Raw genomic sequence first — 17,486 nt, 5'->3', positions numbered from 1 at the left:
ATCTGCCTTATTAGGAGTTGCAGACATAGATAACTATAGCTATCTATATTAACTGATATAAATTTAGTATTTTACTCTGAATTTTCTCAGTTTAATAAGGAGCATTTTAATGGAAACTCCAATATCTGAGGAAAATATTTGAAAGATTATATTTTTCCCCCTTTTAATTTGATTCAGGTGGATTCACCTCAGCTTTGCATGTTCAGAAATTACTATCCAGAAATCTCACTGCATAACTTGAATAAAATTTGACCAGCAATGTACTGCATGACGTTGATTTCTATTTGTGAAGGAAATAAACACTCGTAGTTTCCATGAATCTTGTGCTTATTTTCTCAGGTTTTCAGGTATTTCTTGTTTATAATCTTTCAAATTAAAGTAGTATGATTGAAAGGTTGTTTCATTTACAGTAAAGCTGTCCTAACATGTATAAAATGGTCCTTACATGTGTAGATTTTGCCATGAAATATCTGTATCAAATCCACTGTGAATATAATAGAATCATACAATGGCTTGGGTTGGAAAGATCCTTAAAAATCACCTAGTTCCAACAGCCTCCCTCTCCCCTCTGCCCCTTCCCTGGTCAAGGACACCTTTCACTAGAATGTAGAATAGTAAAGAATATAAAGGTATGGATAAACATGTATCATAGTAAGCCTCTCTGTCTTATCTGTTTTTTAGTAAACACTGAGTGGCATGCTTTTTCTTTAGGCAAATTTTCCTCACTCCTCCGATTGATTATATTTTTCCCTCTGGAATAACAATATTCTGTCAGGAAGATCCGTTAGGTTATGTTCTTTGTATTGATGAGGAAAGAGATGAAGCATTCATCTAAAGATGGCTGTAGTTTAAGATAAACATCACAAAAGCCAAACACAGAAATGGATGCTCAAATACCAACCATATCAGTTTTCTGGTACTTCAAAGAAATAATTTTCTATCACATTGCCTTTGTCTTGCACAAAGCTCTTTTTCTTCCTCACAGCATTCAACCAAAAGTACAGGATGGGGGAAGGGGATGGACAGACTGGAAGGAGAGCCTGTATGACTGTGTCAGCTAGAGGCTTCTGAGTTGCTTTTGACCTGAAGTTGCCTGTTGCTGAGTAATGGGATTGTCATTATTTTTTGGACAGAGTTTCTCAGGGTAATAAGAGAGAGTGAAATAAAACATTTTTCAGAGCCTTTTTCCCATCAAGGAGAGAAACTCTTGGGCATTTCATAGTTTGGCTTGTGACTATGCTTACTTTAATTACTGCAAAATCAGAATACTATTAGTTTTGGTGGTGGAGGGTAGGGAGGTGGGGGTGGAAAGGCACAGTGCATTGGCTTCCATGTCCAGAGGACAGTTGTGTATAAATGTATTTGCATGTGGGCACAGAGTATATAGTTTCAGTTTTCAGTGTGCTACACTTGTCCTTGTGACTGCAAGAAAATTATTCTTTCCTTACCCTCATGCCTATGTTTTTCATTTGTAAAACATAAATATGCTCTTATTGAGAAAAAAGATGTATACATATGGTAGTCTGTGAGGGAATGTGTCAATGTAAATATGGATTGCACAAAATTTGGGTAATGCTTCGCAGGGTTAGAACGTATGGGTAGGTTGTGGTTGCAACCTTACCACAAAATTCAAGATCATATAGTAAATTGGTTGGCTAAGCCTCCTCAGTGCTTTCTTCTGTTTCTTTGTGTCCTTTCTGTTTTCCTCCCTTCACTTAATTAAATTTTGTTCTAGAGTTGATCTGTTTTTTCCTTGATCATTTGCTCATACTGAAGTAATAAATATTAATTTTCATCAATTAAAAATTTATTCATTATTGAACTAAAACTTAAGGTTATTTTAAGTTTTATTTTAACTGTGTTTTATGGGCTGTGAAGTAAATATGTACCATCCTCTATACATATTCAGTTGCAGTCCTGAAAAGGTACAAGTCCTTAGGATATAGTTATAAATACCATGTAAAAGATAGCACAAATAACTACACACAGTTGGTTCAGATCAGATGGAAATCAGATTTGCAGCTGCTTATGCAGAGAAGCAAGAAATGGAAATTATTGTAAGCAAGCTGAAAATACCTGCTGTCAAAATGAGCTTGTCCTGTGATCATCAGAGTTACATCCTTCTGCTGCATAATTAATAGGTTCAGAGTTGCTGAATTTGATACAAATCAGTGCAAAATTGGGAACCCTGATCTGTGAAAATGGAAGCACAAGCTATGCTTTCATTAACACTTCACCATTATTGCTGTTTTGACCAGACAGCATCTGGAGGGGGAAAAAAAATCAACACCTAGTGATGCATGTAATGCTTCCTGCAATAGCTTAACAGTAGGGGGTTTTGCCTCCAAGCTACAGAGAAAAGGAAAAGAATTGCTTGCTATGAGCTGGAAAAGCAGCGCAGTTGGCTCTGGCAGTGAGGGGGTTGACTGACAGTCTGCAGTGCAGTGGAGTTAGCTGAGCTCCCTATATGGCTGTGGATTAGCTATATGCTAATACTGATAGGAGAGGAGCGATACAGAGCGCAGTGAGCTGACGGTGGAGGCGATCAGTCTCAGCAGAGCTGACTCCTCAAGAGCCATGGCTGAAGGGGGTGAAGGAGGGGAAGATGAAATACAGTTCCTACGAACTGTAAGTATCTGCTTTTTATAGGTCATGTAGTACATGATTTTGTGTCTCATGTCTATTTCTTTTCTGCTGTAGTAGAAATAAAGTGTTATTTCTGTGCTGGGCTTTGCCAAATGGGAGAATTGATTTAGTCGGTGGAAAAAATAAAGCAAGAATATGAGCTTTAATAGCATCAGGCAGTCTCAGTGTGTTCTTCCTTGAATTTGCTCAATAGCCAGTTTGGTATAAGGAGACCTATTTCCGCTGTAATCCCTTGTGTTTGAAGCGTCCTCGTCAACTTCGTACTTGGGTTTCTAAATGTAGCATGCCAAATATGTGACCTCTGAAACTTCTGTCTGGGTTAGATTTCACTGACATTAACAGAAGCTTTGCAAATAGGAGTGCCTTAAAATGATGAATAAACCTAGCAAGCCCTTGACGACCTCTTCTGATAAACATGCACACAGAAGCACACTTCTGTGTAAGGAATACCAACAGATGTTGAAGTCAGGGCTCTGGAAATGTTTGGGGTCTTTACTTAAAAGAAGCTTATCTTAAAAGGAGATAAGCACATTTTTGGGAAGGGGTGTTAATTAGTGAAATAGCCTTCACTTAGTGTAGTTTTCTGTAGAGAGCCCTCACACCATTCTTTCCTAAAGCTTTACACAAATCTAGTATGACAACTAATCTGGACTTTTAGGCAAGTAGTGTACATGCATTAATTTTTAGGAAGAGTATAAGATCCTTTTCATGTGTCATCTTGTGTCTCATTATTTTTACCCTGCATGACTAAGATTGTGTTGTTGTGTAACTAGCATGAAAAAACCTGCTATTAATGAGTGTATTCTCTTTCCATACTATCTTTACTTTTCGTTTGTGACAAATGAAACTTTACTTCACATTTGTCAATGTTCTAGAAACAGTCTCCTCTAGAGTTGATTGAACTTTAAAGGATAAGTTACTAAAATAAAACATGCTAAGTTCCCAAAGTAAGAAATTACAAGGTTGATTTGTGGGAGGCTGGGATAATTTATGTATGTGAGATAAAAGGTTGGAGAGTGGTGATGGCTTCTGCTGTTTAGGTGTGATGAAGTGTCATTAGCACTTTTTAAGCTTCGGAGAATTTCATGGAGGGGGGTGGGGAATGGATAATCACAAAGAAGAATGTTTTCCAACATCCCTCCCCTCCACTGCACTTTCTAGACGTACCTGCATTACATAGTTTAGCAGATAACTCAGCCTTTAGGAGAAGGTGCTTTAATTCAAGACAGGAGCTTTAAATGAATATCCTTCATCCTTTCACTTTCTAAGTTGTTGCCTTGACTGGAGAGTCATCCTCAGTGATGAAGTCAGAAGCTTTGCCTTTTCATAGGTAGCCTGCGTGTGCTACGTGAGATGGCAGTTTCTGCTGCTGTGACCCACTCTCGTGCTAGAATAACTATTGCACTGCTTTCCAATGATTAAAATAAAGTGCTAAGTAGAGGTGTGGGTTAAAATGGAAATAGTAAAAGTGAGGCTATGCAGAAGTGTTCCTTCTACTTAGTGTTAAGCAATCTTTTACAGAGAAAAAAAATGGACTAGATTTCTGTCCTAGAAGTCCCAGCTACTTCTTTCTCTCAAAGATCATATCAGTTACTGCTGTCTCCTCTCCATTATAAATAAATTCCTTCACGTTCGTGGGGAATGGATGAATTGTTGTTTCTTAATATACTGAGAAAGGAACCATTTCTGGTTCCTGAGGTACTAAGTGCTACAGTGAGGTTCACCTTCAGTACTGATTTCTTACAGCTTTTATTGCTGCCTAAACACTGTACATACAAACATAAACTACAGCAGTCCTTTAGAACTCTTCCAGTGAAATTGTTGATCAATTAGAATCTTCTCCAGATCAAAATGTTTTCTGGGAATTTGGATTGCTAGTGAATGTTTCCCAGGCTTGTGCAGCTGAATCTTCCTTTGAAAATGTTGATCTCGATTTTCTTATTTTTGAGTCTTTAGAGAGAAGTGGTCTAGGGTGTTTTAGGCTCTCAGAGATAGCTCTTTCTTGGTTAGGTATAAAATAAGATTAGATATTTTTTAATTCAAAGATATCATACAGTATTTTTTGAAAGAGTAAGAGAATCAACCCTTGAAAGTCCACTAAAATTAATGTTTGCTATCTCAAAGAGAAATTTCCATTTATCCTCCATTTTTCATTGGTTATGATTTTTTACCCTTCCAGATCTAAGTCGTTGTATAGTTTTGTGCCTCACTTTTAGGTTCTCTGCTCCTATAGAAGGTTAAGAAGCTTGGAAATGAATGACAATGATGCCTGTATTTGTTTCTAGAGAGTAGTGGGCACATGTATAACATTTAATGGAAAGTTTTTTACTATCACTTTTTGTTTCAATACGTATTTGATTAGTTTGGCACCAATGGGAATGACAAAGACCTTAGCCAGTTCCAGAGAGGATAACAACACTATCATTGTCCTAGTAGTAGTAGTGTGTCTTCAGTACTCATTTCCAGTACGTCCCAATGCTTGTGTGAAGCCTTTATATGCAATGACAGCATTTCAAGGGAGGTGTTACCAATACAGTGTAATTTCCTTTCTGATTTTTCCCCTGACTTGTTCAGTATGAATATAAATTAAATATATAAACACACATAGTTTTTTCTTGCACTTAGTGCTTGGTCTTTGTTATGAAATCTGTGATGTTTTGTTTTTTGTAATAATGCTTGGAATTTTTTCTCAAGTTTTCTAGTTGGTGGCTTTTTTCTGGATTTCACTCTGGATATTCATTGTATGTGTATGGAAGAGAGAAGCAGAACACTTGTTGCATGTGTGTAACGTGCAATACTGCCATGGAATGTTTGTTTAGGTGATTTCCTCCTATTGTTTATTTGTTAGCCCTTCCTGAGGCATGAATATATGAGAAATCAGTGAAGCTGACATTATGCAGCATTAGGTGAGAACACATATGTTAACCTGTGTTGTTTTGAGATAATGCACTAAGGGATACAGAAGGAACCCTGGAGCCCTTGGCAATGTAGATGAGTGACTGTAAAGTATTCTCCTTCAAGACTTTCCTAGCTACTGGGACTTTACTACTATGATAAATAGACAAAGTCCTCTCCTCTTCCAAAATTATTCACAAGTTCTCACTGCTGCTGAATTTATCAAATATGAGGTGATGTCTTGGATCAGAGAGCTTATGTCTTTCTCCATCAGAAATACTTATATAGTCACTTGCTAACAGAGAGCATGGTTGGGGGCGAGAGGAAGTCCCACCCCTGCCTTGTGCAGTATAAATGTCCTTGTAATGAAGCATATCAAAGTGGTTTGCCATCTTAGGGTCCAAATTATGGTGGTAAATTAGTTAATAGGTCTATTGCTTTGTTATTTTTCTTGAAATTCATCATATTAATTTTAATAGAAATACTGGGGTTTTTTTGAGACGGTTCATTAGTCAAGAAAGTTTTGCCTTGTTTTCCAGATCTAAATAGTGTGTGTGTGTTGGCATGTATGAGTATAGTGTGTGATGCCTTTGTGCATGTCTCTGTGTATCCATGATTATTTCCCCAGCTGGTTACAAGTCCTTTGTTTTTCTGAGTGACAAAGGCTTTAGCAGCTGATTTTTCTCTGACTTTTGCTCTTTTAACAGCTTGTCTCAATGACCTAACTTTAAGTGTTCTGATAAACCTCTCAAATCATTATCTAAAAATTTACACATAGAAGTGGGAAATTGCTTTCTTCTATAGTCTGACTGTAGTTAAATAGCAAAGTACTGTTGTTACAAACACCTAGAATAGAATATCTGGAATTTTTTTTTCAGGATCTAATCCACGTACATAGATTTACACAATGAGTGTACAGTTGTTTTTTCAGATTTTTTTTGATAATTTGTGTATTAAATTGCTGCTCAGAAACAAGACAGCTTAGTGACTTACACAGAGATGTATAGGTGGATACACTTTCCAATCTATATTGCTTGGAAACAAGCTCTTCTACTGTTGAGATGTTACATATGAGATGGGAAGTAATCTCAGTTTTACAATATGAACTGTCAGGTATAGTATGAATTAGATTTTCTTTTTTTCAATCATCTTCACTGTTGCCAGATATAAATATAAAAAGTGATTATATCATCCTTTTTAAAAATTATTTTAGGAGTGGTACTGAATTATTTCGTTTACCCAGGATTAGTGTAGCATAAAACCAGTTCTTTAGGTGCATTTAATACATGTCATTTTATCAAATCTGTGTCTCTAGTGGTGTATCCCTAGTGACATAACAAAGAATGTATGAAGTGGAAATATGAAAATAAATTATCCTTAGTAATCCAACTTTACATCTAATAGTTATGCTACTAACTGCATGCTGACATTCTGTAGAACAGATCTCCATAGCTTGATTAAGCAGAGCACAAATATCTCCTATATAATGCTCACCAGATAAATACTTGCAAACAAATATATGGGACAAACGTCCAAATATCAGACAATAATGAAAGATATTTCTAGGGAGAAGGTTTTAGTGGTTGTTAATTTAAAACTGGGAAAATATGGAAATTTACCTCAGTGAGTTGTGTATGAAATCATAGAAAAGTGATATAGAATTTTCTGTATAGTAAAAGATAAGAAATGCCTTTAGATCAAATCAGTGGAATTTTCCTGAAGCCCTTTTTAAGGGAGCTGGCACGGGTTCTGTGTGCTTCTGGAACAGTTCTGTGTGTTCCATGGTATTGTTTTCAAATTAATTAGAACATTTTGTCTATTGTCACTGAAATGTACTGCAATTCATGAGAGAGCAGTTGTCCAGTAGTCAGTAAATTCCTTCTAGGAAAAGGGTAAAAGTAAAGGAAGAATAATGTTATATAAAACTTGAATTGTTTCTGAGAGCTGGTGCATATTATGAGTTAAATACTTTTTGAATTAAATATTTCTGTGTCTGTGTATCTATTTATCTCTATGTGTTAAATCTCTCCCTTCTGATCCTATTGGCATAGTTTTAAACAATTGTATAACAGACAATATTTATAAGTCTTTTAAGAAGTATAACAAATTGTACAACAAACAAAACAAAAACTACACCATATCTCTTCCTCTCCATTTATAAAAGGTCTTTCAAGCAGATTTCTTTTAGCTTCTTAAACAGGCTATCTGCAATTAATTTCAACCCCTTTTCAAGGCAGAATTTTTAGCAAATACTCTACCATACTATAGAGACAACAGTCATACCTTCAGACTGGATAGTGTGTCTTTTTTGCTACCTCTAAACATACTGGAGTAGTTGCTTGATATCTATATCAGCCATTCAATTAATCTGTAATAATTTCTCTTTTAGAGTGAAATAATCTAATATAAGTTTGTATTTTAGGCTCCTGGCATGGAATGATTCTTTGCACCATGTTTAGATGGAAAGGGAAACACTTCAGCAGTTTGTTATGTTTAATTTAATGAAAGTTGTTTGAGGTTTATTTAATGGTTGGAATTTAATAGCTGATGTTGAGGAAAAAAGGGGTGATATAGCCACAACTGCATTATAATTTCATAGTACATCACATAATTTGTCTTGGTATACTTCAGTCTTTCTCTGAGTTAGGATCCTGAGGTCTGTTGCCAGCTTGTGGTGCAAACACAGAATGAGTGGAATGTTTCTGCTGTCAAAAGTTTACAATTAAAATAAGAGGAAAGATAACAGAGGAAGGCAAAAAGAGAATATGAGAAGGCAGTGAAATGATGTCCAGCATGTTATAAGGTAGTTATTTCTGGCATTCCAGTTACAGACACAATTATGAAGTAGATCTACTAGTGTAATGAGTAAATTAAAGAAAAACTGTAATAAATATTCTGGAAACAATGCATTTGCTGGGTGATGATTTGTTGAAACACTACATCAAGTAAAGGGGCCAGAAAAAAGTAAAGGCGAGTACAGTTTTTGCAGATACAACCGGTGGATAACGAGGACTCGCATCATGATTGGTCAGAGGTGAAGGCTGATTTCTCTCTATCAAATGGGAGGTAGTTGAGGTAGTAACACACTTCCAAAGGTCCTGACATTACAGGCTGGTGTTGGAGGTGGCACATTGTTTGGTCCATTCCCCCGATGTATTTCTTACATTTTGTTTAGCATGGATTTATAGAATAGAGTGTAATCCTATTTTTTTCTATGAGAGTGGAGAGCAGTAAAGTTCAGAGATGTGTTGTACAACAATATGTAATCATAGTATGTGTGTGTGTGTATGATATATGTATGTATATATCATATCATAAGTATATATGGGATATATGTAATTATATGTAATGAGTTGCACTTTTGCAAGCTGCTTCGTATTGACCAGCCTACACTGGTTAAAATCAGAGTAACATTACACTACATGAACTCAGTATCATGCTTTTCTACTGTTTCTTTCTAGAGAATAAATTTTAAAAATTCTATTTCAAAGAGAAATCGGTAAATATATTACCATATTATAAATGTAGTATATTCTTATAAAATAATTGTGAGATTGAGCATATTCATAGTAGGTTTAACTTCTAGGATAGATATAACTAACTCCTTATTAATTTATTTTCTTTTTTTTTTTTTCCAGTTTTGTTTTTGGGGGTATTGGTGTTGATGCAGTTCTGCTGAAATAACATCAAATTTGTTACAGTCAGGCAAAACTCTTCCATTTTGCCTTAGAATGTTAGTGAGTGAAAACCCTTTTGGTAGGATTTGTGACCATGCAATAATCCTAAAGTAATGCTCCAGGCATATTCTTCCCTATTTCCCCCTAACCTCACTGGTGGTTGTTGTAGGGATTTATCCTCTGCTCATACCCTGCTTTTTGGTGTTTGAATAAGAATTAGTGTCTTCAGTAATAAACAGTGAGTTTGTTAGTGATGTTCCTACATTTTTACAGAATGCAGCAAGTGGGTTGTCTGATCTCTAATCCCATGCATGCTAACTGTGTATGATTCATATTGAAATCCAGCAGTGAATACTGCCTCTTCTCAGTTCCCATGGCAGTGCTGTGACCACACAGCCAAATGCTACCAGGTGCATTAGCTACAGATTCCAAAAATTAAAACAGTTGCAGGCATGGAGGAGAAGAAAAATAAAGCTGGCATGCAGTTATTTTGAATATATTGAATTCAAATACAGGACACTAGTTAAAAGTCATGTATTTCTTGACTTCATACATACATGACATGCATATTTTCCCAAGTGGCACATAATAATAGTGCAGCTATATTATAAGCACAGACCTCTATAGACAATAAAATTATCATCTCAATTTAAGAAAACAATTGCTAACATATACACACTTTAAAAGATTCAGAAAGAAAACATGAGGTACTAATGTATGCCTCAGTGAATATTTTGGTTTATTTGCTCAATGTAGAAATTTTAAATTTATATTCTGCCTTTAATGTCATTAAAACATCACCAGACCATTCCTTCTGTCTGGTAGGATATAGTGGTTTTGGTGCTGGAAAATTTAAAATTATGTACCACATGTTACTTTAAAAGAATTTATGTTCTAATTTCAGAAGATGTTTTCCACCTAAATACTTACTGTGCTTGGGTAACTTTTGGAAACTTATTTACTGGAAATTACAGTAATGTTCTGAAGCACAATTGGCAAATATGTGACACCTCAGGGTGTGTCTAAAGTAGTTTAAGATTGGGATATGCATGGGAGTCGTAAAAGCCTACAGGAAAATTGATTTTTTTTTTTCCCCTCCTGGATCTGCTTTGGCAGTGTCTCACCTGCAGTATGATGCATACATACTTGTCAGCCATTGCACACCTGCTGTCAGTCAACTCTCAATCTCAACAGATGTGGTTCAGCTGTAAGTTGGATCTGATGGACAGTCTGTTGATCAGGTAACCTCCCTTTTCCAGTTCCCTCTTCTGGCACATCACATCTCTGATGAGGAGTGACAGTCACTGTCAGTAGAAGTAATGACAGAGACAACAGCAACATAAGGTGAAAGATTCAATAGTAACATCAGGTTTGTTCCTTCTCCTGGGCTTTTATCCAAATAAGCAAGTGCAGTAAACTGAGTAGTCAGCACACGCCTGAACTGTTTTTAGTCCACAACAAACATCTCTGTCAATCTTGAGTATTTCAGATACTTCAGCACTCGACCGTGTTCCTTAATACCTTGTACCAGAAAGCCAACTTCCCTTGACCCAATCGCAGCAATTTGAAATCTCTTCAATAACAATTTAATCTAGAAGCACTGCAACTTAAATAAAATCCTTTCCAAATTACTTGTACAAAAAATAGAATTTCAACTTGGAAATCAAAACACCTGTTTAACAGGAGACAGAACTAATTTACAGCACTGAAGGTTTAATATGGTTTCAAACTGCATCAGCGGTACCATGTACAAATGGGAGTACAAGGCTCATCAAGCTTAGAATATATACTAGTACTAATGTCACAGATGATTCACTAGAATGCTCAAGGCCAAATGACTTCCACTTCCCAAGACTCCCAAGTTCATTGACTGCGCTGTCTCATCTTTTTTGTATATGGAAAATTCCCAGAAGACCTATACACCTGATACACGCTAAAGATACCTAATGTCAGTAGTTTGTAGAATTCAGAAGTTGTTTGATAATATGTAGAAATATTGATACAGTTAGTTAACATTCTGGTGTTAAAAAATTACCTCCCCAACTGTCAGTATTAAACTCCAAGTTAATAACCTTCTTCTAAAGCGCATATCCATTTTTTTTGCACTTTTCAAAAGATTAAAATCAATAGACTTTATAGTTTGTTTTTGTTAGAAAGACCTGTTTTTATCTGCCAGGGATCTTCCCAAGCCAGCTTCTCTCAAGGTTGACCTTAGGCTTAAATAACATCATTGACGAAATAAGGGCCTGTTTATAAAGCTTAACTTGCCAATTAGAGTGGTAATATGACCTTTCTTATCCTTGCCAATATGAAGACCATTTAGAATCATAAATCACAGCATTCTAAAGGGTAAAATGCGTTCACCACAACATAAAAAAATGGGGTGGGGAGTGGGGGAATTTGCAAGTAAAAAAAAAGATGGGCAAAAGATGATAGAAGTGATATTCTGTTATAGTCTGTGACATCAGTAGAATGTTTCTAGTGCTATTTAAAAAATTAATCATGTAAATGCATAGTTCTATCATGTGTTCATGCAATTTAACTATATCCTAATTAATTTACTACTTTTATCTTTCACATCTGTGTCTTTTTGTTTTTCTAAAACAAACCAGACAGAGACAGTAATAACAGAAGCCAATGATAACACAGGAGCTAATGGAAGATTATCCTGACCTCAGGCTACTTTCTGGCAACATCAGTTAACAATATCCAGTCCCATTATTTCTGTGTATGCCTTAGATCTCCAGCATCCATCACTGTAGGGAAACACCCTATCATCCAGCTGTATAATGTAGCCGTTTCAGAACCAGCTTCTGTGTATTCCATTTTCTCTTCCTGTCGTTTCTAAAGCCAGGTGTTTTCACAGTAAACTGGAGCTTATAGTTTTTACAGTAGAAGTCACTGAGCTCTTCGTCTCAAGCGCAGCTGCAGAGGACAGAGGCAAAGACACAGTTATTATTTTCTGGAAAGTAGGAATATTTTATGAGCATGGCAGAAGCAGTGAGCTTTTAGCAGTGCTGAGTTAGACCCATCATACCATGTCACCATCCAGGTGCAGTTTTCTTTGACTGAAGTGGCATCTCAAGAATAACTTTTATCTCCTTGCATTCAATCAGAGACTTATGTAGTTGGGGCTCTTGGCACACATGACCATTGCTTTTTTTTTTTTTGAAGTTAGTGGTTTGATTACAAGATAACTGCACATTGATCATGTAAGCATTTGGGGGGATATGTAAGGTGAAGAATTATGTTTGCAGAAATGCTACCTTAGACAATGTTGGACAATGTGCTGCTGTCCTAAAATAGAGGACTGAAGCAATGGCGGCACTTGCTTCTTCCCAAGTATTTCTTCTCCTGTTACAATTTCAGCTATGCATATTCACTCTGGTTACTTTCTGTCTAATACATGCATAGTTTGTGTGGCTCTTGTGACTACTACTTGGATCACTGGCTGCAGATCCTGTCTTCAGCTATTTAAAAGTTAGTGTAATATTCATATGTAGAACTTGATAAAATGTTACAGCTATGCGTACAAATCGGTCCTTGGTAGTTATATGTGATGAGAGTATACTGTTGCTAAGTAATAATTGGAAGGTAAATACGCTAAATGTGAAAGCCTGCAGATTCAGAAAGGGAGATCTACTGCATCTGCAGTTCAATAAAAAACAATTGAATTTAATTCTATGTTTATATAAAGATTTGGTTGTGAAACAATAATTCAGCATTAAACAAGTAGAACAACCACTCCTTATGTTACTTTATGGCCCATCAGCAGAGATGGATATCTTCAGGCCATGTGTGAATTATCCCAGGGCTTCCTTGGAGGGGAGTTACAGAAGCTTGGTCATTTGTGTAAGGACAAAGAAACAACACCCAGCTTTGTAGCCAGAGGTAGCAGGAATGCACACCCTCAGCACCTAGGTGGTTACTTTGCACACTGTTGGCTTGCACCTGGATTGTCTGAGTCATCAGCATTCCAGTCTTTCACACTTGTAGAGTACCACCCTTATCTTATCTCAGGTTCCCTTTGGGGAAAAGAGAAAAGAAAAGGTGGATACCAGAATTTGTGTAAGGAGAGCAGGAAGAAACCAACAAAGCCAACTCAGTAATTGTACTGAAATCAGCTCCAGCTGGGTTAAAGGTAATTCCGGCAGGTGGAAATTGCGACCACTGACTCACAGGCCACTGATCCAAGAAGCCCACTGACCCAAAAGAAGGGAAAGACTTAGCATGCAGACTAATTAGCATAAGGGAGAGAATCATTAACCAATAAATGATAGGCTAACATTTAATAAGGGAACTATGGAACTCATAGCCAATGAACGCTAATTCCTTTATTTTCTAAAATATAATAATAATAAAAAATTTTGATAGTTGGGGGCTTGACTTGTGGAATGCCACAGACCACCGAGGCTCATGCAACCCTGAAATAAATAATGTCTCTCTTGAGTGTGTAACTATTGTCTTGTTGCACACTGGGTAATGAATCCAGTTTTTGTGGACAACAGAAGGATGAGTTGTAAAAGACTTAATTATTTAATGGGATAAGAAGGAAGCGACTCAGGTGCAATTATCCCACAGAGATGCATTTTTTTTTTTTGATGAGAAGTTTAGTGGTATCATTGTCATCAAAAAAAGGAAGTATGGGGATAGACTTGACTAGGGAGACAAAGAATCTTTATATTCAGCAACTGTGAGTACACATTAGTAGCGAATATTCCCAGGGAGAGATTGGAAAGAGAGAGAGACTAATACACAGTTCATACATATGTCCCCTTTAGCTCCATCTGAGGGTATATAAAACAGAGTGAGAACAACTGTCCTCCTGTCTCTTGTTTTTTGAGGTCATAAAAACTCAAGGAATTATAAGAAATGGCAGGCCTTTTATTCATTCTGACATGCATGGCTTGTCAAAACTGTAAGTCCTAGAAGGAATTTGCTTGCTTTTAATGGAAAATTGCAAATAGTTAGGGTTTTCTCTGGAAAATAAAATCTTCAAAGTGGAATCTACAGTCAAAAATGGGCAAGACCTCATCTTCTTGAATATGTAAGGAATAAAAAAACAAATAAAGATACTTTGCTGAAAATGCTGAAATTCTTCTGTCATTATTCCTCAAAGTTCAGTTTCACAGGTTCATTTTCAGACTTGTTGAGTCACTGAGACTGTCCAGTCTTTTTGTTTGCCTTATTTTTGCCACATTGTATCCATCTGAAGTATCTTTGCTTAGATTAATCTTGCATTTGCTTTCAGTTAACATGGAAACATTTATTTATGCATCACGGGAACAGAAAACTGGGAAGAACTTTTTGAGTCATTGAAGCCATTTTAAACTGAAGTTCAGTTTTAAAGCTAATTATATGTTTTCCCCTGCTGCTTTTATCAAGGTACCGATCCACTGATGTAGTACTCCTCCTTCAGTTTTTCAGCTTAAATATATTTATATATTTATATTATATATATTTATGTATAAATATATACATTTTTCATGTGTGCCAACTTCAATTTATCAATATATCTAGAAAGAAGAATTCTATTTCCCTCTTCAGTGTGTCTTTTCTGGAATAACTAAGTTGAGTTTGTTCAGCTTACTTTCATATGACTGGATGTTTGGTTTCCTTACAATTTTGTTATCTCTTGTTTATACTCCTGCTGCCTGACTCTCCTTTAAACATAGGTGACAACCACTTCTTGGACAGTGACATAGTAAGTTCCTGTTTCCTTGGCCAAGATTTGCAAGTCATATTGACATTTATTAAAGCAAGGTTGTATTGACATTAAAGAATATAAATTCAAGCTAGGCACCAACCTGAATAAAAAAGGCTATGTTTCTAAACCTTTTCTGAAGTCTGCAGAGTCTCTGACTGTGCTAGGAAATGAAATAGCCACAATCAATTCTCTAGCCTTGAGACAGTGTCCTATTGCTTATTACTTGGGAGTAGAGACTGATCCCCACACCAACCTCCTTTCAAGGAGCTGTAGAGAGCAGTAAGGTCTCCTCTGAACCTCCTCTTCTCCAGGCTAAACAACCCCAACTCTCTCAGCTGCTCTTCTAGTCCTTTCACCATCTTTTTGGTTTTCTTTGGGCATGTTCCAGCACCTCAGGCTTCTTGTAGTGAGAGGCTCAAAACCAAACACAGTATTCTAGGTACAATCTCACCAGCACGGAGTACAGGGGACGATCCTGCTGGCCACGCTTTTTCTGATACAAGCCAAGGTGCCATTGGCTGTTTTGGCTATCTGAGCACTCTGCTGGATCATGTTCAGGCAGGTGTTCACCAACACCCCCAGGTCCTTTTCCACCAGGCAACTTTCCAGCCACTCTTCTCCAAGCAGTTTGTTAACAGATGTGTTACCACTGAGTGACTTAGTTTATCTAAGTATCTTTACTCACCCAGCTTTTTATTGTATAAGGCACAGGACTTTATCAGAAGTGTGCCATGAGACAGAATCAGCTGGCAAAAGAGTCTTTAGTGCCAAGTCAGAAGGAAAAATTTAAGAATAGCATTGTAGTGATATATGCCAAAACTCCCTAAATCAGGTTTATAGTCTTAGCTGAATTTCTGTCACTGGGATAACTGCCCTCGACTAGCAGGAATGGCATTCCTGACCATTGGGTGTTTATGAAGAATACAGTGTGCTAGCCCTAAGGTTAAATGACTTGTGCTCATGAGACATCCATGGTGAAAACTTATATCTAAGATAGAATAGGCAGTCACTGACCATTAGGGTAGAACTAGAGCTAACTGCTGTACTACCCTTCTCCATGAATGTGTGTTAATTAACTTGCAGATTATGGAATAGTTTATGTTAAAAAAATTCTAGAAAACTTGACTCTACCCTTATGACCATGGTTTTAGAGCTGGCAAATTCTCTTTTCTTGGACTATGCATTAACTAAGTCTGAGACAAAATACAAACACATTCACTAAAGACAGTGTCTTGCCCAACTACTGAGAGGTAATTTTTATAGCTGCAATGCTCTCAGGCATGGAATACCTTTTATATTACCAAATTCAAAAGCAGAAATACAAAGAAGGGGAAAGATTGAAGTCAGCATTCTTTTGTCTTGTGTTTTTGTTGTCTGGCTGTTGTCGTTTTGTTTTTTTTTTTTTTTTTTTTTTGCATTTACAGTTAAACCAAGCCCCTCACTTCACTTAGAACCATTGTTGATAATAAGGAATTAGATTAATATGGTGAAGTCTTGCATTGCCCAAGAAACTTATCTGCAGTTTCCAGGCAAAAATTTCTAAATTAAAAAGGCTACAGCTGAAATATTCAGTAAAAGCTTGTAAAAATCCCTCCCTCAAGCTTCCACTTGCAGGTAGAATTTAAGTGACCTAATAAAGGCTGAAAGTGGTGCAGTGTCATTTATTTGTCTGCCTGTGTGCTTCCAACAAGTGTTTCAAAATGCTGTAATTTTTTTCTGTGGGAGTCTTAGCTCCATGGTAACCATATCCAGGTTAACTCTTAAGGAATCTTGTCACTGTAGAGAAATCTTATCTAATGATTAAATCTACTGCAGTCTCCTTTTAACAGTCTGCCTTTTGTTCCTAACTTCCCCTAAGCAAAGTTTTGTTAAGTGTGAATGCAGCTGATCTTCTGGTGTAGGATATCATAACTTCAGAATAATTCTTCATGTTTTCCTCCTGAACAAGCAGAGAAATACAGGGTAAGGACAAAGGAATACTAAGATAATGAGTCAGACTGTAGTCTAACAATTTGCAGGAACAGTACTATTGCCACCTTTGAAGTTCAGGACATGGGGAAAAAAAAAAGTATGATGAGTATGGAAATATTCTTGCATGAAATGATGCTGAAATAACAGTGACCTTTAGAAAAGAAACAGTACTGTGACAGAGTTGCTCTCTAAGTTACATAGAAGTGCATTCTGTTTCATATAAGATAAATTTTAAAGGTGAAAGGTGACAAATTCTAAAAAAATATAACGAAGTAAGAGTCTCATGTTCAGAAAGAATAAAATACAATAGGGAATATTAATTTTCTAATTAATATTAGAAATGTACACGGATTTTGCAAGGAGTTCTGTCCCCCACCCTAGTACAAGAGATATAAAGTAACCTCTGTACATTTGAAGATTTAGGGGGAAGTTTCCAGAACAGTATTTTAGGATAACTGACTTAATCAGATTTGCATGGTAATTTGTGGAGTGTATAAGGAGGGGAAAGGTTGTATGTGAATATTTATTACTTTCCCCAAAGCAACAGCGTTCATTTTAAATCACAGTGACATAGCAGAAGCTAGACCACT

The 17,486-nt window shown here is 36.5% G+C and overlaps 1 protein-coding gene across 1 annotated transcript in view; it reads left to right on the top strand.

Annotated features, from left to right (window-relative positions):
• Positions 1 to 2,500: 2,500 nt before the first annotated feature.
• RYR3 (ryanodine receptor 3) overlaps positions 2,501 to 17,486 on the top strand; it is a 209,575-nt gene continuing 194,589 nt past the window's right edge. Inside the window, 1 exon segment of the mRNA XM_032689828.1 lies at positions 2,501 to 2,628. Coding sequence (XP_032545719.1) covers positions 2,578 to 2,628 — 51 coding nt within the window. The 5' untranslated portion in view covers positions 2,501 to 2,577.

Source organism: Chiroxiphia lanceolata, chromosome 6 (genome assembly GCF_009829145.1).
Source record: "Chiroxiphia lanceolata isolate bChiLan1 chromosome 6, bChiLan1.pri, whole genome shotgun sequence".
NCBI classification, from domain to species: domain Eukaryota; kingdom Metazoa; phylum Chordata; class Aves; order Passeriformes; family Pipridae; genus Chiroxiphia; species Chiroxiphia lanceolata.
The sequence above is the reverse complement of the archived record's forward strand: the minus strand, read 5'-3'. Positions and strand labels throughout refer to the sequence as shown.